This window comes from Puma concolor, chromosome D1 (assembly GCF_028749965.1).
Source record: "Puma concolor isolate L17-30 chromosome D1, mPumCon1.1.hap2, whole genome shotgun sequence".
Classification (NCBI taxonomy): domain Eukaryota; kingdom Metazoa; phylum Chordata; class Mammalia; order Carnivora; family Felidae; genus Puma; species Puma concolor.
In genome coordinates, this window is record NC_141676.1 from 78,265,230 (window position 1) to 78,287,579 (window position 22,350).

Sequence of the window (22,350 nt, forward strand, 5' to 3'; positions counted from 1 at the left end):
ATGGCTTTATTTGCTTTATTGTTACCTTGAAAATATCCCAGTATCTCAGTAACAGTTACCTGAAAGCAGTCTTACTGAACATGTAGCAAAACTAAATGTTTGCCTCAGCCAGTTCTCTCAAATCTGCTGTTGTAAAGCCTCATTCTGGGAAAATGTAGATGAAGCTTACAGGTAGGCTCAGTAATGGTCCTCTAAAATGCCCATGTTCTAACCTCTGTGAATATGTTACCTTATGTGACAATAAGGAGTGCAGAAATGACTAAGGATTTGAGATAGGAAGACTCCTGATCATCCAGACGGACTCAATGATGTCCTTGAGAGGGATAATAAGAGACAGCAAAGGGAGAGAGCATGACTGAAGAGAAAAGACATAATGACAGAGGTAGAGGGACTTGAAGATGCTACACTTTTTGGCTTTGCAGATGGAGGAAGGGGCAAAGAGCCAAGGAATGCAAAGAACACAGTTCCCAGAAGCTGGAAAAGGCATGAAAACAGGTTATCCCCTTGAGCCTCCAGAAGGAACCGTCCTGCCAACACTCTGACATCAGCCCAGTGAGACTGATTTTGGACTTCTGGCCACCCAGAACTGCGAAAGAGAATCCATCTTTCCTATTTTAAGCCACTAAGTTTATGGTATTTTATTACAGAAGCAATAGGAAACTAATACAAAACTTTTTTGACAAGTTTTTATTGTGAAATATTGGATTTAGAAAAAAGTACAAAATGTCAACAGTCAGATGTGTACAAGTACAGTATTTCAATAGTCTATACATGTGAACAGCTTACCAGGTTCACCGCAGAATGCATCTTGAGACCAATACAATCTAAAAAGGACTGCAATATTCACAGGCTATTAATACATAAATAACTTGGGCCAAAACGACCCTCACTGGTAAATGCTAATTAATTGCGGAAAACGGGCTAAAAAGCACAATACGGCACACCATAGTATCTCCTTACAGGTCCACATTTAAAGAGTATCAGCTCATTATGTCAATACACTACAGATCCAGGACTGGGACTCAATTACTAGTTTATACAATTGCAAAAAAAATTAAGTTATAAAATACGGTCATGGAATAGAGAGATGGTATTTAATTAGGACTAAATACTGTGAAGCCCCTCAAAGGCTTTAGCCTTGGAATTTACAAAGCTTAATCATTTAGACTGATTTTCAATTTTTAATCTGTTTTGTAAAAAAAAAGGGGAAAGGGGCACCTTGTTTTTTAGTAGCAGCTCCAACAAGTTATAAGAACTATTACATAATTTATTTTTAAAATCATAATGACCTCTGTGGACTGATAAATGGCTATGAAACCAGAATATAAAACATTATAAATTTTAAAGAAAGGTAAGGAGTATCTTACGAATTTAGCAAATCCTGCAAACATTAAAATCTGTATTAAGAAGGCATTACCTACCATTGTTGAGAGTACTCAATTTAGGAAGATTATTGCATGAGGAGCTCATAAAAATAAACTGATTTAATTTTTCCAAGTCCGACTGATTCAATCTTTTTGCTATTACTTCAAAATTACCCTAGATTACATGTTTTCAAATTGGACAAAGAATTATCTGGTATCAATGTATAATGACAAGCTATAGGAATAATCTCCTAAAACACCAGTTATCTTAAAAACAATTATAATCATCCTGTGTTCTGAGGAAAGATGATCTTTGATGTGACATTCATAATCATTGTTTGTTTAAAAACAACTTAAAACTAATAAATTTAATAACAGTTTAATTAAAACAAATTTAGCCTTGCCCATAAATTCCTAAGAGAAGGCACTCTCTTCCACTCTATACAGTATATCTAGCAATGCCTGATGCTTTAAAATTGAACTAAACGTCTGAACTGGCATTTATTAAGGAGGAGATCAATTCCATTAAAGACTGGAAACCACCGGATCAGAAAATAATTAGTCAATAACTTTACATAACCTATCCCAACCTACCTTAACCTTTAATAGACAATTTTAAAGACTCTGATATAATTTTTTTATAAATAGTGCCTGTATCTTACAGTAGATTCCAATTTATTCAAAGATAATCATGGATTGATTTAAGTTATTTAAATTTTTCCAGATTTGCTTTAAACTTACAAATCAAGTACGGTGTACATAAATATTAACTTAGATAACCACATATTATAGGGAGAGCAGATATATGGACCACTGCAGAAAAATTATAAATTTTTAAAAAACTTTTATAAAACAAAAAGAAAGCAAAATATGTAACTCACAAAATATGAACATGAAGCCATAGGACATAAAAAATAAAATTACTCTATCAGAAACGATTTAAAATTAAATCTTTGGGGAAGTATTTTTACATAATTCAATGAATTCAGTGACCAACAGCTTCTCATATCACACACAAACCACAAAGTCATCTAGAGTCTATATGCATTATCAGTTCTTAATGCAAACTCAAACATTTTACTAACAACTTTGATTTCCTTTTGAAATAGGCTTCTGTACATATGCATTTATATACAAACATTTATTAAACATGATTTTAAAACAAACCGTATGTACAAAAGATCGGCATTCCTATAAATAAAAACATTAGGTGGCAAAAAGGCACTTGTAAGTAAAAATCTACAGTAGTTTGTACAAAACAGAACACGTTTTACCTTGGATACTGTACAATAAACATTAATTCCTATACGAATAATGAAAATACCAGTTTACTAACTAATGTTAATGATGTAACTTTTAAAAACATATTTACATATATTCTGAAGTTCATTTAATAAAAGCACCATGATTTTCTCCTAAGTTCATGTTGATGCAAAGTAAAAACACAATTACCAAAAAACCAGTGTTCACCATTTTCCTTGTTTAAAAGTTTTTGTATTTCTAAATTGAAAACTTTTATCTGAAATTAGTATAGTGTAAAACACAAAACAAAACCAACCCAAACCCTGCTGCTCTGACTTCTGAAAACCGTAATCTATTATTGCCTGTTGCATTTTCTAAAGAGCACTACTCATGCACTCCTTTACAAGTGTTTAATACTATTGCTGGCAAAAAAGTTCCTGGATATCAAGTAATTAAAAAGTAACTTCAAACCAGTTGAAGTTTTATTTGAACGTTTTACAACTTAAAAAATGCTGTGTATCAGTTACAAAAGTGAATAGGAAACACGCCAATTCATTTGGTGTGCAAAAATATTTCTCCACTACACAGAATTTAAGGGCTTCACAGAATTTTTTTCAAATGTACATTTTCAGCAGAAACACTACATGAGAAACTACTTTCTCAAGGGGATGTTAGTACGCTTCCACTTTTGTCAAACTTTTTACCCTTTGACAATGCTGCGACCTGTTTGAGTAGTTCTCTGTTTTTGGCCTGTGGGAGACAAAAACATTTAAGATGAAAAATGCTTGAAATATTAAGTCACACTGAAGAAGACTACTTATTTAATGCTGTTCTTTTCACTTATAGAACAAGATTTCATTGAAGCACTTAAAATAAATGAAAGAATTAGTATATTTAGGTTCATCCCTTTAATGTTGGATATGGAGAAGGAAAATTTTAGATTGGTTTATCACCCCCCTTTGTAAAATGTCAATGTCAATGTCAAAGATACAATCAGTTAGAAAAAAGGCAACTCAGAGTGAATCCATTTAAAAGAGGGCCAAATTTTAAATAAGGAAAACATATTTAGTTCTTTATCTTAAAGATGTAAAATGAAAACAATGAAAATAAATTTTATAATGACTCAAGTGATGATTTGGGAGGAATACTGCCCAAAAACTGTACAAAATCTTTCATAGATTTACCTATTTATAGAATAAGCGTAAGAGGTCCTTTTTGCAAAAACATTCACTCTTTATCACTTTGCCAATTTTCTCAACCTAATGTTCTTCAAACAACTTTTTTGAAGCACCCTGTCTGATCTTGTGTTCCTTTAATTGCCATAACAGTCATTTGGTACTGGTTTTGATGTAATTTGAACATTTACACGCCATCACTGTTTTCAGGTTTGTGAAATGTTGAAACTTTTTTTTCAAAGATTCAAAATTTCACTTTGCCCTCAATCTGAACTGTTTGTGCACATCATGCAAACGTTCCACGGACCACTGACAAAGACACTGTCCTTGAAACAATGCACTATGACAATCAACAGTGTTTAGTGAGGAGGAATGTGTAAGGAGGGACGACCTTCAAGTGAGTATTTTCACATTGACTGCCTTTGCCTCTCTTAACTGTGGAAGCACAGGTAATAAGGGCCCTCCATATCTACAAATACATTCACAATCAAATACCTTTGGAGTTTTTCAGCCCAAGTGTGGAGAGTGTTGACAGTGGACTAGAGTCTGAGCACTGCCCTAAGAACAAATTTTTTTCTCTGGTTTAGGGAGGAATACCATTTATTTTCCTTCACAAATCTCAAGATTTTTTTATTACCTAGATACGCTTTTTAACCTCGGTGCTTCATCTTAATTTGGCCTCTGTAGGGCAAGAGAACACCCTGCCCCCTTCTCTGTGTCCCATCTTAAACCAGTTTCATGAAACATACACCTTTTCCAAGCTTTGTACCTCCACTCCCCCACTTTTCTTCAGCCAAACTCTCCCCAAATTAATACCTATTACCTCCTAAATGCAAATATTCATAGAACTATCTCATATTTGCGCATCTAATCATTTTTATGTTCAACTGCATATAGAGCATTTCTCTAACAGTTGTTAAATAAGATGGTAATTAAGAGTTTCAATTTCAAATTCAATTTCAATATGAAATCTAGAAAATCATAAAGAATTTAAAAGGATTTTTGTTTTTCCTTTAAAATTAAACAGTTTGACAAACTCAGAAGACAAATAATGAGAATGTCTGGTAGTTAGTGGTAAGTCAAGTGAGTATACCAATGATCAACTGGTTTATTACTCGGCTGACCAGTCTTAGCCACTGTTATTAGTTTCAAATTGTTTTCTTTTTATTGTTAGCTACATGTTATGTAACTTATAATTATAATAGACTCTTGCTAAAAACAGAAATCTTAACAGAAAATTTAAAATACAGATTGGTGAAGGACATAAAAAAAATTATGTTTGCAGATATGCCTCAAAGAGATTGCCATCAGATCTAAGTTTTCTTTATGCAAAGCCTTTTATATTGACATACCAAATCATTAAAAAGTTAGTATTTGAATTATCTTTCCTCAGTCATCAATTAGAAGCAAACACAAAAATTGAAGAGTTCATAATTTTCATATTCTAAGTATGAAACACAAGAACATTAAGTGTTGAAAGCAGTTCTTCCTTTTAATTTTTTAGCAGCTAATTTTCACTTTGCCTTTATATATTCAGTCTCCTAATCACATCACTAATAAACTTAGTTGCTGATAAGTTATGCAAGAAAAAAGCCTTTAAGAAAAATAAATAGTGCATCAGTTGTTAAATGGAGACAAGCCCAAATGTGTATTATTCTAATTTAGGTACATTAAAACATTTTATAATGCAACACTTAAATATGTATGCATTTAAAATTTTTATCCTAATGTTATTTCTTTATTATGCACCCTGAAAAAGATCATTTAAGACTCTTAACAAGTTAAGCTAAAAATGTTTAGAAACACTGGCCTAAAGGAAAGACTATCTGAAATCATACAGATTTTGTTACAAAAACTCGCAGTCTATTTTCTCATATGTAAAACAGAAATGTCAACACCCCAAGAGGAGTTGAAATAACTAACCAAATATATAAAACACTGAGCCTAACACAGAGGCTGATACATAGTATGCACTCAAAGCTTGTTCCCTTTCTCCCTTTATTAACTTAGCTCCTCAACAAAAGGTAGAATTTTTTATTTGGTAGTCTTTTTAGACAACTTAGGTTGTTTATTTTGGTATTTTGCATAATTTTGCCTTGTAATGCTGATTTATTTCCCAGGTTTGATAGTTAAAAATGTTTTGAGAATTATTAAAACAAAGTAAGTCTTCTGCTACAGGTGCAGTATTTTATCACAAAAAGATAAGAAAAATAGTTAACTATATTTACACACCTAGGCAGAAAACCCTACTCGTACATGGTTGAAGGGAGTACAGTTAAAAGAGGGCAGGGGCGCCTGGGTGGCGCAGTCGGTTAAGCGTCCGACTTCAGCCAGGTCACGATCTCGCGGTCCGGGAGTTCGAGCCCCGCGTCAGGCTCTGGGCTGATGGCTCAGAGCCTGGAGCCTGTTTCCAATTCTGTGTCTCCCTCTCTCTCTGCCCCTCCCCCGTTCATGCTCTGTCTCTCTCTGTCGCAAAAATAAATAAATGTTGAAAAAAAAAAAATTAAAAAAAAAATAAATAAATAAAAGAGGGCATACAACTGTAACAGAATGTCTCCAGCAGTAACACAAAAGATATAGGGAAGTGGTCTGATAACAAGGATTAAACAGAAACCTGAGTGACCCGAGTTGGTGGGAAAACAGGAGAAAGTACAGTTTAATCTGAATCAGAAGATGTACGTTTCTACGTCAGTTCTGATTAATTAAATGACCACCATTTCATCTGTAAAATGGGAACTCAAAGTTACTCTAAAGAGCAAATAAGACAGCCTATGTAAAATCATATTAGAAACGTCATGCTTCTATATAAACATCAGTCACTCTTCTACTATATAAACCTCAGCAACCGACCAAGAAAAGTTAGGCTTAAGATACCAATCAGACTAAGATGTCAAAAAGAAGGTCCTCTGTGCTTACAGCAGGAAAATAAAACAACAAATTGCTATTTTGAACACTGAGAAGTACTAAGTTTTATCATTTTATCATTTATCAACAGCTGTTGCCAGGTAATCATTCAGTATTAATAACTGAATGAGAAAAATAAGAATACCATAAAGCAAATATTTGCTGGTGAATGATAATGTACAAGAACCCTAATCATATGGGTAATTTCTCAGGACAGAGGGCAGATGGACATTTCCATAAATCAACACTCATTCAACAAATTATTTGAGTGCCTACTATGTGCTAGGTTCCACACAAGGTTTCCCTTTAAAACTCTTTGTAAGATCATTAATGTAAGCATTAAGACTAGGGCTATCACTCAGATTTCAGCAGGTTCCTAGATGCACTTTACAATTTTATTCAATTTAAGCTACCTTCAAAGAAGCATGAGGAATTACAACCCAAAAGGTAGGAACAGCACATTTACCCTGATGCTACAATGATTAAAAAGCCAGGGCAGTATTAATCCTTTCCTTGTGAAGCTGCACTTTTCCATCTGCAGTCTATGAGCTGGCACGCATCCTCTATGCTTTTATGACCTAAAACTACTGAACTTTAAAAACCCTGTTACCCAAAGATTAATTCTAAAAACGTCAGAATCTATAAGTCAACAGAACATGTAATTAATTTAGTGTGGTCTGATTTCTAAATTTACGAAACCTAGGTGCAAAAAGGCTTAAATAAGGGAATAATCCGTGTCCCTGCTGGATGCTCTCCATCTCTGCATGCCGGATACCGATACTGCCGTCTTTGTCACTATCGGGACCCTTGGCTTCACCATTCAGTTGTACATACACTGAAATCCTCCTGAGTATGCTTATCTTGAGGCTGGCCTTGGCCTAGATCACTAGAAGCTGCCCGCTGCAGCACACAGCAGAATCCTACTGAACACCTTGAACATACAGTATGAAGGTTAAAGTGCACTCTTTTGCCTTTCATCACTGCATGTGGCATAAATTTCCTCCACTTGAGGTCCCTAAGAATTGGTTTTGTATGCCCACCTCCCATTATCTGGGAGGAAACGGGAAAAATGCTTATAAAATGTACTAAAGACCTTATTTTCACCTTAGTTTCATGAATCCAATTTTTAATTTTTTGCTTTCACCCAATGATCAATTGAACATACTCCATCGGTATCCTCTGAAAACCCTGTATCAAGTTTAGACAGAAGTTTTCAGAATTAACAGACTGAATCCCCTATCAAGTGATTTCAAGCAATAACACTTAAGGGGAGCAGGATTAAGAAGTATTATAAAACCAAGATTAAAGTTGAAAAAGCACCAAATACACCTAAAATAGGGACACCAATACCAGTCCAAGATAATACACTATTAATTATAAGCAAGGTTAGCCCTCCTTGCCTAACAGTTTACATAAATGTTATTTACCTGAAGTTGTTCCACAGTTTCTTTGTGAGCTTTTTCCATACTGTTCATCTTTGTTCTCAAATTTGACTCTTGATACTGAAAGTCCGCCTTTAGTTCGGTTAGCTGAGAGATAAACAAGCATATATACATAAATATGTGTGTAGGAAAGTGTAATATATATACATGCACAAACACATTTTCAACATACTTCATTATAAAATCACAATTCATTACAGAAGTGGAAAATGTTAGCAGTTTGCTGAGTCTTATAACCTATTTAGAATTTGTTTTGTGAAATGAAAGCTACTACAGTGTATTTTAATGGTAAGATAATACCAAACTGCCAGTAAACCTTTTGAGAAGATGCCTCTTTTGTTTCAATTTAAAGATGGTTTCACTGGACATAGAGTTTGGCACCTACTATGCCAACAAAAAAGTTTAATGGCCAATACCGGGGAAAAATGCTTCAATTACAACATACTTCAATATTATGCATAAGCAAACTAAATGTTGAAAGTGGTTTCAGGTTAAAATATTCTTTCATGAACAAAAAAGAAGGTTTCACACTGGGTGAAGTACAAAGAGGAATGGTTCTATCAACCATAAGCTATAACTGCTTTCACTTTAAAATTTATGTCCAGAATTATGTATCTAATACCACCTAAGACTTGAAGTAAAATTAAGAACAAAGCACAGAAATACAACTAACATGGAATAAGAAAAGGGAGTTACTTTAAAATTTTGGCTAAATTCGACAAATTCAAGAAAAAAGTCAGTGGTTTGAGAAAGCTACATTCTTTTCTTAAGTATCAGTGGCATACATAAAAATACAAGATATTTATGAGCTCAAACTAAAAAAATAAGTCCATATTTTATCATTTCATTATCAGAACCATGGAGAAGAAAACTTCTGTTTATTTTCAAATGGTTTTCATTACATGAGCTTTAAAGGTTTGCACTTCTGTTTTGTAATTAGCCAGTAACCTCAAAGATGTATTAACAGCAAAAAGAGAAAGGAATCATGGTGTATTATATTCTTATTGTCTGAATAAAAGCCCTTGCTTTTGCCAAATTCAAAGAATAACTGAATTCTCTCTCTGTTTTCTACATTAACAAAGGAATTCCTGTTCTGAAATGTCAATTCACATCAGATCAGCTAAGATAATTATTCTTGTCACTCCACTGTGTGTTGCCTTCAGATTATGAATTTCTGGAAGATAAGAATCAGGTCTTATTTATTTATTCATCTTTGAATCCTCATGATCTAGTACATGGCTAGCTCTAGAAGTCACTGAATAAAGTGAAATAAACTCAAGAAAACGCCTTGGTTATCTTATATTTACATCATAAGAAAAAATAGCAAATATGTAGTTATTTTAGGCTAAGAATTATTATGTTTCTTAGGACACTATTATTTCCTTTCCTGTTAGTGTTTTTGTAAAAAAAGGAATGCTAACAAAAGCAGAAAACTTCCAACAAACTGCACTTACATACAAGAGTCATGCTATGGAAAAAAAATTTCAAACAGTCAAAATTCCACAATTCATTTGGAATGTTTTATAGTCAACTTACGGTTTCATTCAACTTTTACCTAGATTAATACAGATAAATCTTTATGCAATAGCAATGTCTCTAAGATTTTGTGCATAAAATAAATTTCCATAAAAGCTCAGTAATTCAAAAAATTTTGCTAATTAAAAGAACCATAAAAAATATGACAATCATTACTATCCTATTTTTAATCTTACATCAATTCTAAATTTCATATACTGAATTTGCTTAAAGTAAGGTCCAAATGTATTAAGATAAACTTAAAACTACTAACCATCACGGCATAGGAAAACTGTAACACAAAAGTTGTGAAATGCCAAAGGAAAAAGTTCAGATTCAAGCAACACTATGGATACTCAGAGACCGATAATTCATACACATATTTATAATCGTGTCTTGTTCACAATTTTAAAAGGAATACGTTTAATGTTTTCCTATTGCATAAGATGTTTGAAGTAAGTCAAACTAGATAGTCTAAGAGTATAAACAAGTACAAAAATAGGTTCTGCCCTCAAAGATGACCCAGCATCAATAACAGCAGCTATGAACACTCAACATGTGGCAGGAGCTTACTAACAGCTCCTTCATACTTTCATGTAATTGTAACAACTATCTCATGAGATGGTATCAATATTCCCATTTTTAAAATGAAAAAAAAAACAAAAAACAAAAAACAAAAAACTGAGCACCAAAGATGTGAAACCATTCTGTTCAAGTTCACACAAAAAAAGTGTTAGAACTTTTCACTAACCTGACAATATATTTGATATTCTTAATCTAACTGATAAACAAAGTCCTAATAAATACATTTACTTCCTATAAAATGATCTTAGACACCTAACGCTAATCACTGACTACCACACAGGAAATTCCCTTTGGACTACTTTTCACCAGTTATTTGATCTGGAGTGAAATACATACATGATTAGTATGTCAAAGACTCAACTACCCTCTTAAATAATAAGAATTCACATAATACTTCATTTACGTGTCATTTCCAAATGAAGACATCAGGCCTATTTCTACACTACAAGTTTAGTAAAAACTAATGTTCAAATATTACAATTCTAATTAGCCCTCAGTTAATTCTTACAACTAAAATTCTGAAAGACCATTTTTACCTATCTTCACTAGATGGCTTATGTTCCAGTTTGGCTTCTGTAATGTGTCTCGTAAGAATCATACACAATAAACATTACCAAGTTATTGAAGTCTAAAAAAATTTGCAATTACCCAGCAAAGTCAAGATGTAAATCTTACCAGGCTTCAATGAACCATGTCCTTACCTTTTTATCTTTTTCTAAAATGGTCTGGTCTCTCTGCTGTAAGAGACGTTTAAGTGACATCACTTCTTCTTTCAGTTGACTTATAAGGACAAAATTGTCTGTTCCCCCACTATCTGCTGACTGATTTATAGAGCTACTAAAAAGAAAAAAGTAAAACACAGTTAAATGAAGTAGAAGGAAAATTAGCAGGTGTTCAAATTGCATAAATTAGACAATTCCACAAACATCCTTAAGGCTAATGCAAAAAAATATGTACCTGACAGAAATGGATGCAACTGGCAAATTACCTTACTAATGGCACACATTACATACACCTGCAGAAATATAATTCAGTATTAGCTTTTAGGGGGTCAATACTTCTAGTGTAAAGCAATAGGCAGCCAATTTGTACAGTAACATCAGCAAACTTTTGGCTAATGAACTAAAACAAACTCACGCTCATAATACTTTAAATTTAAATACATTTTCCAAGCAGGTCAATTTAAAATATCACATTAGATTTGTGTTTCACTGAAGAATAATTAAGATAAATAGAATGTTCTATTCAGATGTTTTCCTTTTTTTTCTTTTTTCAAAACCCAAATTTATTCCCCAAATAGAACAACAGTTCAGTGCCACTTGCTTATTGCCAAAATTAAGTTAAAATTTTTAACGGATTATGGTTACTCTTCTAGGTGACTCAAAAAAGTCAATGTAGAAGATACATGTTTCTATTCTTTTACCTAGTAATAGCTGGCAATCAACCATAACTGTTCAACTAACTTGAATTTTCACAGCGCTAAAGGAATTCATTTTTACCTATCTCCGTTAGATGGCTTAGATTCCAATTTGGGCTTTTTCTTTGGAGTTTCATTCTGAATTGCTGCAGAGGATTTATGGCTGAAATCAAACATTAATAACAATAATTAGAGTAAAAAGGGCAGAGGCACCACCTGATAATTCTTCTTCCTCTAAAATATTACCGATCATCATTGATTTTTTAAAAACATAAGTAACAAAGTTAAAGGGAAGTCACGTTAAAAAGAAAATACGTCTCAAAATACTTCAGAAAATATGTTAACATATTTACCTCTGTTTCCACAGTCCCTGCTCTTGTTCTGGACTCAGATTGCTGATTCTGAAAAATACATAAATGACATCTAACAACAACATTTATTTAATACATCTATGCTTAACAGCATTCTTCCCAATGGACTCAAATTACACAGGTTTAGAATTTTTTTATTCAGAGAAGACATACTTAAGTTTTCAAACTAAGATAATATATGTTGAATAAATCACATTCTAGTGAGATAACTTCTAATCAAGCAAGTACTACCCATCTTAAATTCTTTAACAAAGGTACAGTTATAGGGATTAAATTCTCTTCACCAGGATAAGGTTCCACAATTATAAAGTAGGACAGTCATCATACTTAGGCTGCCCTTACTTCTTCAGACAGAAAATATTTGATCTTTAAAGTTAAGGCCTTCTTAATAATTCTGTATGAAGATTTCTCCTTTGGAGTAACTCCTGTTGCTCAGAACAGTGTGTCAACTTGAACCAAGAAATGTCTTAATTTGTTTCTTTCCTAGTTTTCCTTAGAACCCTTTCCAAAGTCTCTAGATCTTTCTCTGGTCAGTACTCTGGAACAGTCATGCTGAAAAAAACTGAGAAGTTTCACAATAAAAACGAATTTTACTTTTACTTACAATTAAATGATGTATTATGAATTCTTTCCCATTATGCCATAACACTAATAACCACTTTATAATTCACTATGAACCCTACATGCTTTTCTCCTGTACTTGTGTATCAGCCAATCCTGCACTAACCCTTCGTTTATTGATTTGTGAACAGAGCATCTCCTATGTACCAGATGCCACATATTTATACAATGTAAGGTGTTAGAGAAGACCTGGGCTGTGTGACATTTTGCCAGTTACTTAAAATTCCTGAGCCTTAGTTCCCTCACCTGCAAAATGGTATGATATATACCTTATAAGTGTATGAGACTTAAATGAGTTTACGTACATAAAAGCACTTCACACACTACTTGCGTATATACAATAAATACAAATACGTATATACATTTGTGTGTATAAAATCCACTACTGTAGCTGTAGACGTTTTTAAAGCAAAAGTAAAAAAAGAAAAAGTCAGACTATGTTCTTTAGAATCAGTCATAAGATAAATACCAAGTTGGAGAAATAATGCCGTAATTCTATAAACCTGAGTTACTCTTTATTTGTGGCAATAAATGGCAACCCTACTGAGGAATTCAGTTGCCATTTCTTTTACAAATTTAATTATAAGCATTAGCAAACCATATAACCACACATGAATAGCACTATCCAGATCTCCAAGTGATCTGGAACAGTTGGTGTGTTCTAATCACATTAATAACGTGAGAATAATCACATTAATAATGATTTAAGGAAAACACTTGGAATTCTCATCTTTGCTTTCTGAGATGGCCATTCCTGGATCCAGACTGATCTGTTTTTGTTGTCCTCTAACCCCACCCATTACTATATATTACAATATGTATGCTCCTCATAATTGTTCCAATCTAGTGAACTTAAAATAGGATCTCACAAACTGACTGCCTACTCATCAAATGGTCTATGTCCATCAAATACAAAACAGTATTTTTATTTCTTAAGCAATAAAAAGGAAAAAAAAAATTAAAGGTCAATACCATCCTTATTACCTTTACTTTTGAAACCTGTTATTCTTTCAAAAGATGAAGTTACTGTCACAGAACGATCTTTATAAACATACTCTCAGTGTGTCCTATCACATGCTAAGAAAAATTTATAAAGGACAGAGGAAAGGGATGCTTCAGTTGAGTTTCAGGAATATATCATTATGACAGTTATTTTGTCACATGTTTTCTTAAAAGAGCAGAAACAAGATGTTCATTTTGTTCCCTGGGATATTCTGACAGAAACACCGTAAGATTTCTTCAGAATAGCCAGATGAGAAGTCACTATGCACTCCACTACTGTGACATCCAGAAAGCACGATGACAGGGTACGGCAAGTGGAAAAAATGCGACTGAACATCACTACCTCAATAAAACCTCGTAATAAATGCTTGCCTACAATTTAAGATCAAATCTATTAGAACTATATTATATTCTAAAAATATCACGTATTCTTAAATGTTGTAGGCATCGATTTGCTATAAATGAATTTATGTTTTACCTATCTAGACCTTTAAAGACTCACAGAGAATTCTGGTGAAAAATAAATTCTTCCGAAAATTGGTTATCATGTCACTGTTTTTTCCATTTTGATTTGTATTTAATTTATGTTGTAATACTCTTGATTTTTCCATGAAGACTAAAACCACAGTTCAAACAACTTTATACTACATACATATTACTACAATATAACTTTTTCCTCCCAAGGCATTTTAAAAATCAGTTTAGGGGCGCCTGGGTGGCTCAGTCGGTTGAGCATCCGACTTCAGCTCAGGTCATGATCTCACACTCTGTGAGTTCAAGCTTCGTGTAGGGCTCTGTGCTGACAGCTCAGAGCCTGCAGCCCACTTCAGATTCTATGTCTCCCCCTCTCTCTGCCCCTCCCCTGCTCATGCTCTGTCTCTTTCTCAAAAATAAATAAAAACATTAAAAAAAATAAAAAAAATCAGTTTATATTCAAATAGAATTCCTGCCTGTGTGTTTTACAAAAGAACAAAGTACTACTAGTTTAAGAGATTATTTTTCATACACTTTTGGAACCTTCACGATTTAGAATGCTTCTATCGTGATCACAAATGACAGTCTTATAATTTGTTCTGCAAAAACACTGAACGTACGTATCCTAGTCACTGGTTTAATTAAAACAAGTTACAAATTAATGATAACTGATAAACATAACTCCATATGACTGTGATTTGTATTTATAACTGTAAACATTTTTACAGGTAAAATCCTAACAATTATTTAAACAAAAAAATAATATTGAGGCCTTTGATAACATAAACCAATGAAGCATTAACTCTGGTTTACTTGTATTTTGACTTCAAATGATCATAATTTTATATAATAATTCTTTAATGCCCTACCTATATTTTTATGGTAAACAGCTAAACACACTCCTGTGTATAATTTTATACAGGCTTACCTCAAAGATACTGTGGGTTCAGTTCTAGACCATGCAATAAAAAGAATATTGCAATAAAGCAAGTCAAATAAAATTTTTTTGTTTCCCAGTTGCACATAAGTAATGTTTATACCATACTATATAGTCTATTAAATGTGCAATAGCATTACATCTGAAATAATATACATACTTTAACTAAAATATTATTGCTAAAAAAATGGTAATGCCATCTGAGTCTTCAGCAAGTTATGAATCACTGATCACAGATCATGAGATAAAGCTGTTGGAAAATGGCTGCCCATAGACTTGCTCAACAGGAGTTACCACAACCTCTCAATTAGTAAAAAACAGTATCTATGAAACACAATAAAGGAAAATATAATAAAACAAGGTATGCCTGTACACTGAATAAAGTAGGGAAAAAGCCCTAAACTCAAGATGCTTACTATGTACAATGGAAACTAGTGTCTGCAAAAAGTTAAACACTTATATACGCCATTAAAATGCCAAGAGGATTTTAGAAAACATGACTTCAAAGTACTTACTTGTGATGGCTACTGCTGTGACGATGGTGATGGTGATGATGGTGGTGATGATGTTTTGAATGATGCTGGTCTTTCTCAGTAAGAGATGAAGAAGATGAGTTTGAATGTGAAGATCCCAGGCTCTTCCTCTGTTCTTTTGTCTTCTGTAAAACTCTCTTGTATGATAAAGTACAGAGCCAGCATAGTAACTTTCCATCAACCTTTTTAAAGAAAATACTTGTATTAAAGGTACCTCTAAACTGAGTATAAGTGAAAGCAGGTAAGATAAACTATTCAATTCCTGTGTGCACACTCGTGTTCTCTCTTACACACACACAGTGAGATTGTTGCAAAATGGAAATAAAATTAGACTTCACTGAAACTTCAGAAAACGCTTGTTTGGCATATCATAAAATTGGTGAGGATGATATATGGACCTCCATTAGTTTTGAAGTGTTTTTTAATTTGGAGAAACTTTTCTTATTACAAGGAAAAAAGCATAAATTGATAATGTGGTTCAAAGATCTTACCTAAGCACTGGCCTGAATTCTTAATTCACTGTGTACTTACTAAATGACACAGTAGTTCCCACCACAGTGAAAACTGTTAGTTTTGGAAACAAGGAGAGCATAAATGACATATACAGTTGATTCTCATTATTCTCAGGTTCCTATTTGCAAATTCACAACCTACTTGCTAAAATTTATCTGTAATCCCCAAATCAACTTACAGTGCTTTGGGGATCATTCATGAACATGCACACAGCAGCAAGAAATTTCTGTAGCCGGAGAGCAAATGTTCCCTGCTGAAGTTTAACAAGGTGACACTCTGCTGCCTTCTTTCAGCTCTTATACCATAAACAAGTGTCCTTTGCATGGTCTATCTAGTGCCATGTTTTCTGCATTTGTGCTTTCTATTGATGATTCCACTGCTTACAATGAACCCCAAGTGTAGTGTTGAAGTGATGTATAGTGCTCTTTAACACAAGAAGGCTGTGATGTACCTTATGTAGAAAATACACATCTTGGATAAACTCCATTCAGGCATATAGTGCGTTTGCCATGACTTCATTTAATCAAACAACAATTTATATCAAGTAAGATATCTTTGAAGAGAAGTATTCACAAAACAAGATTAAGTATTGATCAACTAATCACAACATTGTGACCACAGGCAAGAACCTAATCCTGTACTGCCCCCTTAGGAGCAATAGTTCAATATTCGTTAATTCAGTGTTTGCAGCAATTTTATAGAACCTAACTACCACAAATAATGAGGATCAACTGCACATGTGTCAAGCGGGAAGGGAAGAGACTTTTTTCCAAAATTAAGACTAAACCTGTAGAAATAAAATTTTCTTTCTTCTACTTGTTCACACAGTAAGTGGTGGAGGAACATGTCTTACAACTAGGGTACAAATACTGCTGTGGAGGAACCTGCTTCTCAAAGAGACAGTCATCCTCCAAATCAACTGAAATTGACAGACAACAGGAGGCCTGTGTGAGTGCTGATCAGCAGAGGAATGCCACAGGCATACACATACTTTTTAAGTCACTGTAGGTAGAGAAAAACAAACAATGGTTGAAAACTAAGCCCCGAATCAAAAGGCACAAGACTAACTTTGAATTACACATGTTAATGTGCCATCAGGTATTTTTTCACACCAGCAATTTCATGTAATCAGCAAAAGGGTAAGTAGCTGAAAGGATTTAAAAGCAATTAGTAATTCTGAACAAGACGTTGGATGACCAAATGGTACAGAACAGCCATCAGAGAATATTGCTTCAAAATACAGTAATCTCAACTAATCAACACACATTGTATGTGATGCAACAAGAAGAAAATGCACTGTCCCTACTCTTCCATCTAACTACTTGTTTTCAGGGACCCAAAGGACACATCAGGTATTAGTGCATTCATCACAATAACTTCCCACCTGTGTGGTGTTTTAGTTAATTCTCAGAAGATATCATACTATAAATACCTTTCTTCTTCCTTCCTCCTTTCGATCAAAAGCACACTGTTGTTTGCACTGTTCACAGGTCTGAGGTGGTCCGTATTTTTTTTCTGAATTTGTACAACGCTGACACTTTGTACCAATAAATGCTGCAATTATGTTACAGTATTGACAAGGCTTAGGCTGAAAAACAGATACACACTTTTACTACATTTGCTCAGTAAAACATAGACCAGTATACAATATATTTCTGGGACTAATTAAGGAAACAAGTAAAAAAATTTTGTCAGGTATGTCGCCCTCTCATATTTAACAACATTTATCATGTTTCCTATTTATGAACATTTATTTTTAGAGTCATGCAACTTTTTCTTAACTCTATTAAATAGTTACATAAGATCATGGAAATGTATTTATGACTGAATAGTATATTATATAAAAGCTACATGTGACAAAGATCCCGAAGACTGAAAATAAAGGTACATACTGATATAAAAGTTTCCTATATTCAGCATTTAGGAGAATGAACTAATTTCATATCCTGGTTAGCTTACTCTTTCATTTATTAAAAAAAACACTTAACAACTTCATCATCTACAGGTAAAGATGATGAAAAGAATATATATTATATGTGAGCTTTCAACTTAAGAACTGGCACAACCATATTCAACCTAAATTATGATAAACATACCTTGATTTTCTTTGATACTCAAAAGACAATTCAGGATTTTACAGAAACTTAAGGCCAGCACTTTGGGTAACCATGACTTTACTATGACTGTAATATACACATAACACAAAATTTCTTCTAGAATAATGTCAAGATTTTGTGAATAAATGCCTAATTGTGCTGTTATATAAAAACTGTCAGAGGTTCTGAAGAGAGGATAAAAGTGTGATTATGCAAACTTTAGATAAGTGGGTTCTCCATAACGAAAATTTTGTTTGCTATGTTTGAGTCTTTATGGAATAAAATCATAAATTTCACGATCAAATTCAATATACACGTGTCCACAAAATGACTGTTAAATGTTGTCATCTTCCAATGAGACTATCTACAGAAAACTTCTTTCCTGAAATATTTCAATGTGTTGAATGTTTAAGGACATAGCAATACATATTTTTTACAAGGTCCGTCTTTGTGAAAAATGTTGACTAATAACAATAACAAAATATAAAAATGTAAGACATACTTACTGTGCCAAATTGCTTCACATTTTGAGCACACTTCTTACATATTGTATTAGTTTTGCTGAAAAGGAATTGAATATAGATGAGCAAATTTACATAGCTGAGGTAATTAATACACCACTGGACTAAAGCAAATATAGTTTGGATTTGACTGTTTGCTTTAGTAGTTCTTAAAACTTACTCTAAAATAGACCAAAGATCTTTTTAGGGACGTGTATTATCCAAATTCAGTCCTTATTCATTAACTTTAGATAAATGTCTTTATACATTTTCATCATATATTTCTTGGTATGGAAAACAAAACCCCCAAAAATCCTCGTGTTTTCTATCCAGTTCCAAAATCTTCACATTTGCCACCATTTATGGACAGCATCACATCTCCGTGCCTACCTAACCTTCCTCAGGGTCTTGTCCACTAGGATGATGCCAGTATCCACACATGAAGAAATTATTTGTCCTTCTCTTTAGGCTACTCTCTTGTATGTGCCCCGATCCTTAACAGGAATCACCCTCTTAAAAAGTATGTACTGTTCTTCTAATGGTAACAAGTTACTGGATTTCACCCTTGGAAGGTAGTTGGTAATATTATAGACCTTTCCTCATGTCCATGTCATCACTAATGTTTTGTCTTTTTTTTTTTTTAAGCTTCATAGTAACTGTTTGTATTTCCATTTTTTGACAGCAAAGCTGCACATTTTCCATGCAATCATTTATTCTCCCTCTCTTCATGTCTAAACTGAAGTCTAGGTGACAAAAAGACCATTTTTTGGCAACACAGTCTCTCTCACCACACATAAACGGTTTACAACTTAAAATTTAAGAAGCTAAACCATTATTTAAGAACACTTTAATACAAATACGGGACGACAACCCCCAAGTGTTCCTTACAGACAGTGCTGTCTTTAACAATCAAAAACTGTTCGGTATACAAACCTCTCTTGTTGAAATTCTGATCTGCAGTAAGTACATTTTACAATAGGATGCGCAATCCGACATTCCTGTAATAAGACAATATATTAGTGTCTATCTCAAAGTCCCAAATTTCACTTTTCTGGTAGAATATTATTACACAACCTAAACATCTCTAAAACATCAACAATACCTGTCCCCCAACGGACCCAATTGAGTGATTTATCATGTAAGTGGTCAATTACAGCATACTTCCTTAGGGAAGGCATAGGTGTCTTTGTCTTTATTTGATGTGGGGGTAATGCTACAAATAAATTAAGAAAGCTGTCAGGGCCGATTTCAAGGGTTGGTTAAATGTGAAACTACTTAATATTTTGCACCGTTGCTCACAGACAGCATCCCGGCTTTAATGGGATGGGAGGAGCTCCAAATCATAGAGCATTCTGTCCCCAAACCAGTCTCTTCGCTTTCCTGGACAGGGAAGAAGGATGCCATCAGCTTTGCGGCTTCAGGTTCCTAGCAAGAAAGTGCAAAAACCGTCCCCTGCCTCCCGGTGGAAGGAGAGGACAGACCAAGCAGAAAACCGAGATGAAAACATCTCCACCCCAGGGTCTCTGCGGCATAGACAGGTGGCTGCCTCCTCACTCAGCCCCACCCCTGAGACCCCTGAATGTTGTTGGGGCCCGGCCCCCTCCTGGGACGCCTTGGAAGAGGGCAAAATTTGGTCTTCCTCTCAGGGGCCTTTCCCATCTGATGCCCACGTCCTCGGATAAAGGGGTCCCGGCTGAGGAGGCGAGAGCTCCAAGCTCCGAAGGCGCCGGCGAAAAGAGCCGGGCTGCAGTGCAGCGGACACCTAGCTCCCTCGGGCTCCGACCAAGGAAACCCCGCCCGCCCGCCGCCCAGCGCCCACGGACCTTGCAGAGCTGCTGGCCCTGGGAGAGCTCCTCGAACGGATAGCGCTGGGTACACTTGGTGCAGGCATACAGGGCCGAGGCCGCCATCCTGCTCCTCAGTCTCCTCCTCTCTTCCACCGCAGCCCGCTCCGAGGCGGGGCCCTACGGGGAAGTCGGGCGCCGCCGCTGCCGCCGCCGCCCGGGCCGCGGGCTCCTCCTCCTCCCCCTCCCCTGCCTCGCGCCCACCAGAGCCTCGGCGCGAGAGCCCAAGGCCCTGCGGTCGACACTGTCTCCCTCCGCCTCCACTTCCGCCCCCAGCCCTCTCAGTGACGCCGTCCCAGCCGCTCCCGCTTAGGCCCCTATAGCGGCGGAGGGAGACGAAGAGGATACTTCGATGCGGTTTAGCTGCGCGGCAGCGGATCCGCTTCCTTCTCGGCCTCCCTTCCCCATCTCGGATTGGCTGGGAAGGCTACTGCGTCACTCGGTCGCTCCTCCCAACCCCTAACCCCGGGTACGCAGGGAGCTCCCACAAAGGGAGGAAGTTGCTGGCCAATGACAGCCCGACGCTATCAGCGCGCGAAATCCGCTTCAAACTCGCCCCGCCCAAAGCCCTCAGTAGCTGTATCTAGCAGCCAGTCGCAGGTTTGAGTGAGAACTCCCCAATCCAATTGGACAACTGTTGACGGAGGTTTACTCTCTGCCTCCAGTCTTTTTTTTCCCTTGACTTCCATTGGACCAAACCACTAAAGCCCCTCCTGATTCTATTTGTTATTGGCCAAAAGCTAAGTACTTCACCTGGAGAGGCGTCTCTGAGTGGGGCTCACGCTCTCTCCGGCGTTTAGTTCAAGGGAACTGATGGAGTGTTTGAACTTCGCATTCTCTTTCATTCAACTTCAGTCATTCGATTCAATTGCCACTGGAGACACCACAGCCCCAGGCCCATGTTTCCTCCTACAGGAGGCCCGCCCCTTTTGTACAGTCCCGTCAGAGCGGTCCGGTGGCCGGCAGGATTAGCGGACCCCACAGCTTCTGCTATGCGCTACCTTGTGACGTCAGCGAGGGAAGAGGCGGATTCTCTCCTACTACCGGAAGACGTCCGCTTTTTTGATTGGCTATGCAAGACGTCCGTTAGGACGTTGTTGCCTTTCCCGTGTGCACCGTGAGCGCGGGCGTCCCCGTGGGGGGTGTGCGCAGGGTTCCCAGACCCGGCACCAGCGCCCCAGCCCCTTCCATCAGGGGTTCAGCTTAGGGTCGCCCCTGGTGGGCGGCTCTCGAATCTTGGGGAAGAGCTTGAGAACCGGCATCCCCCCAGGGCTGCGGAGGTCCTTTGGGGAGGCAGGAAGATGGCGGCAGCATCGGTCTCTGCGACTTCTGGTTCTCAGTTCTCGGTAAGAAGCGGTAGGCGTTCGAATAGGCTCGGACCTGGCGCCTCTTTGCTTTTCCTCACCCTTCAGAGTGCTCTCGGCCCAGAGTCTCACCCCATCCTGGGGAACGGCCGGGAGTGCCTGGTCGTCCGTGCTCCCCTGACGTCCAGTGCGCCTCTGTGAAGGCTGCACCCTTAGTATCGAAATAGGCCTGGCCCGCCTCCATCCCTTGTGTTCCCCTCACCTTCCGGCCTAGCAGTCCAGGTTGCCGAACATTGCCAGCATTCGCTGGGATGGCTGCCCACGCCCTGGCCTTGCGAAAACGGTGCTGCTTTGGTCACGTGGGTGTAACGGCCCCTTTTGGAGAGTCTCCGAGACCAGGTAGGCGCACGGGTTGGCTTCATTGGCGGCGGCTGCATAGTCCGCAGCCTCAAGTGCTTACTCGTTGCTGCTTGTGCTGATTCCTTGCCTGCAGTGCTTCCCCTCGTACATT

General features: G+C 36.4%; 2 protein-coding genes across 3 annotated transcripts in view; one reads left to right on the forward strand and one right to left on the reverse strand.

The window, feature by feature from the left end:
* Positions 1-1,197: 1,197 nt before the first annotated feature.
* FAM76B (family with sequence similarity 76 member B) lies at positions 1,198-20,977 on the reverse strand. Of its 2 annotated transcripts, none has more exons than XM_025928415.2 (10): positions 20,515-20,977; positions 19,625-19,689; positions 18,698-18,752; positions 17,528-17,683; positions 15,565-15,764; positions 11,998-12,045; positions 11,727-11,807; positions 10,929-11,061; positions 8,113-8,214; positions 1,198-3,356 (listed from the first exon to the last, which is right to left on the reverse strand). In XM_025928415.2, the coding sequence occupies exons 1-10, from the start codon at positions 20,599-20,601 to the stop codon at positions 3,267-3,269; spliced, it is 1,017 nt and encodes a 338-aa protein (XP_025784200.1). In that variant the 5' UTR covers positions 20,602-20,977; the 3' UTR covers positions 1,198-3,266. The 2 variants fall into 2 exon arrangements, with proteins under 2 accessions (XP_025784200.1, XP_025784199.1); XM_025928414.2 differs by having other exon boundaries at positions 10,929-11,064; positions 20,515-20,973.
* Positions 20,978-21,601: 624 nt separating this feature from the next.
* CEP57 (centrosomal protein 57) overlaps positions 21,602-22,350 on the forward strand; it is a 41,229-nt gene continuing 40,480 nt past the window's right edge. The window contains exon 1 of the mRNA XM_025928270.2: positions 21,602-21,881. Within this exon, the coding sequence (XP_025784055.1) occupies positions 21,837-21,881 (45 nt within the window). The 5' untranslated portion in view covers positions 21,602-21,836. The remainder of the gene's footprint in view (positions 21,882-22,350) is intronic.

Coding starts and splice junctions, on each gene's coding strand:
- FAM76B (XM_025928414.2), bottom strand. CDS start 20,601: ATGGCGGCCTCGGCCCTGTATGCCTGCACCAAGTGTACCCAGCGCTAT. Junction 17,684..18,697: donor ATGTGAAGCAATTTGGCACA/GTAAGTATGTCT, acceptor TCTGTTTTTCAG/CCTAAGCCTTGTCAATACTG. Junction 11,065..11,726: donor AAGCCATCTAACGGAGATAG/GTAAAAATGAAT, acceptor TTTTCTTTTTAG/TAGCTCTATAAATCAGTCAG.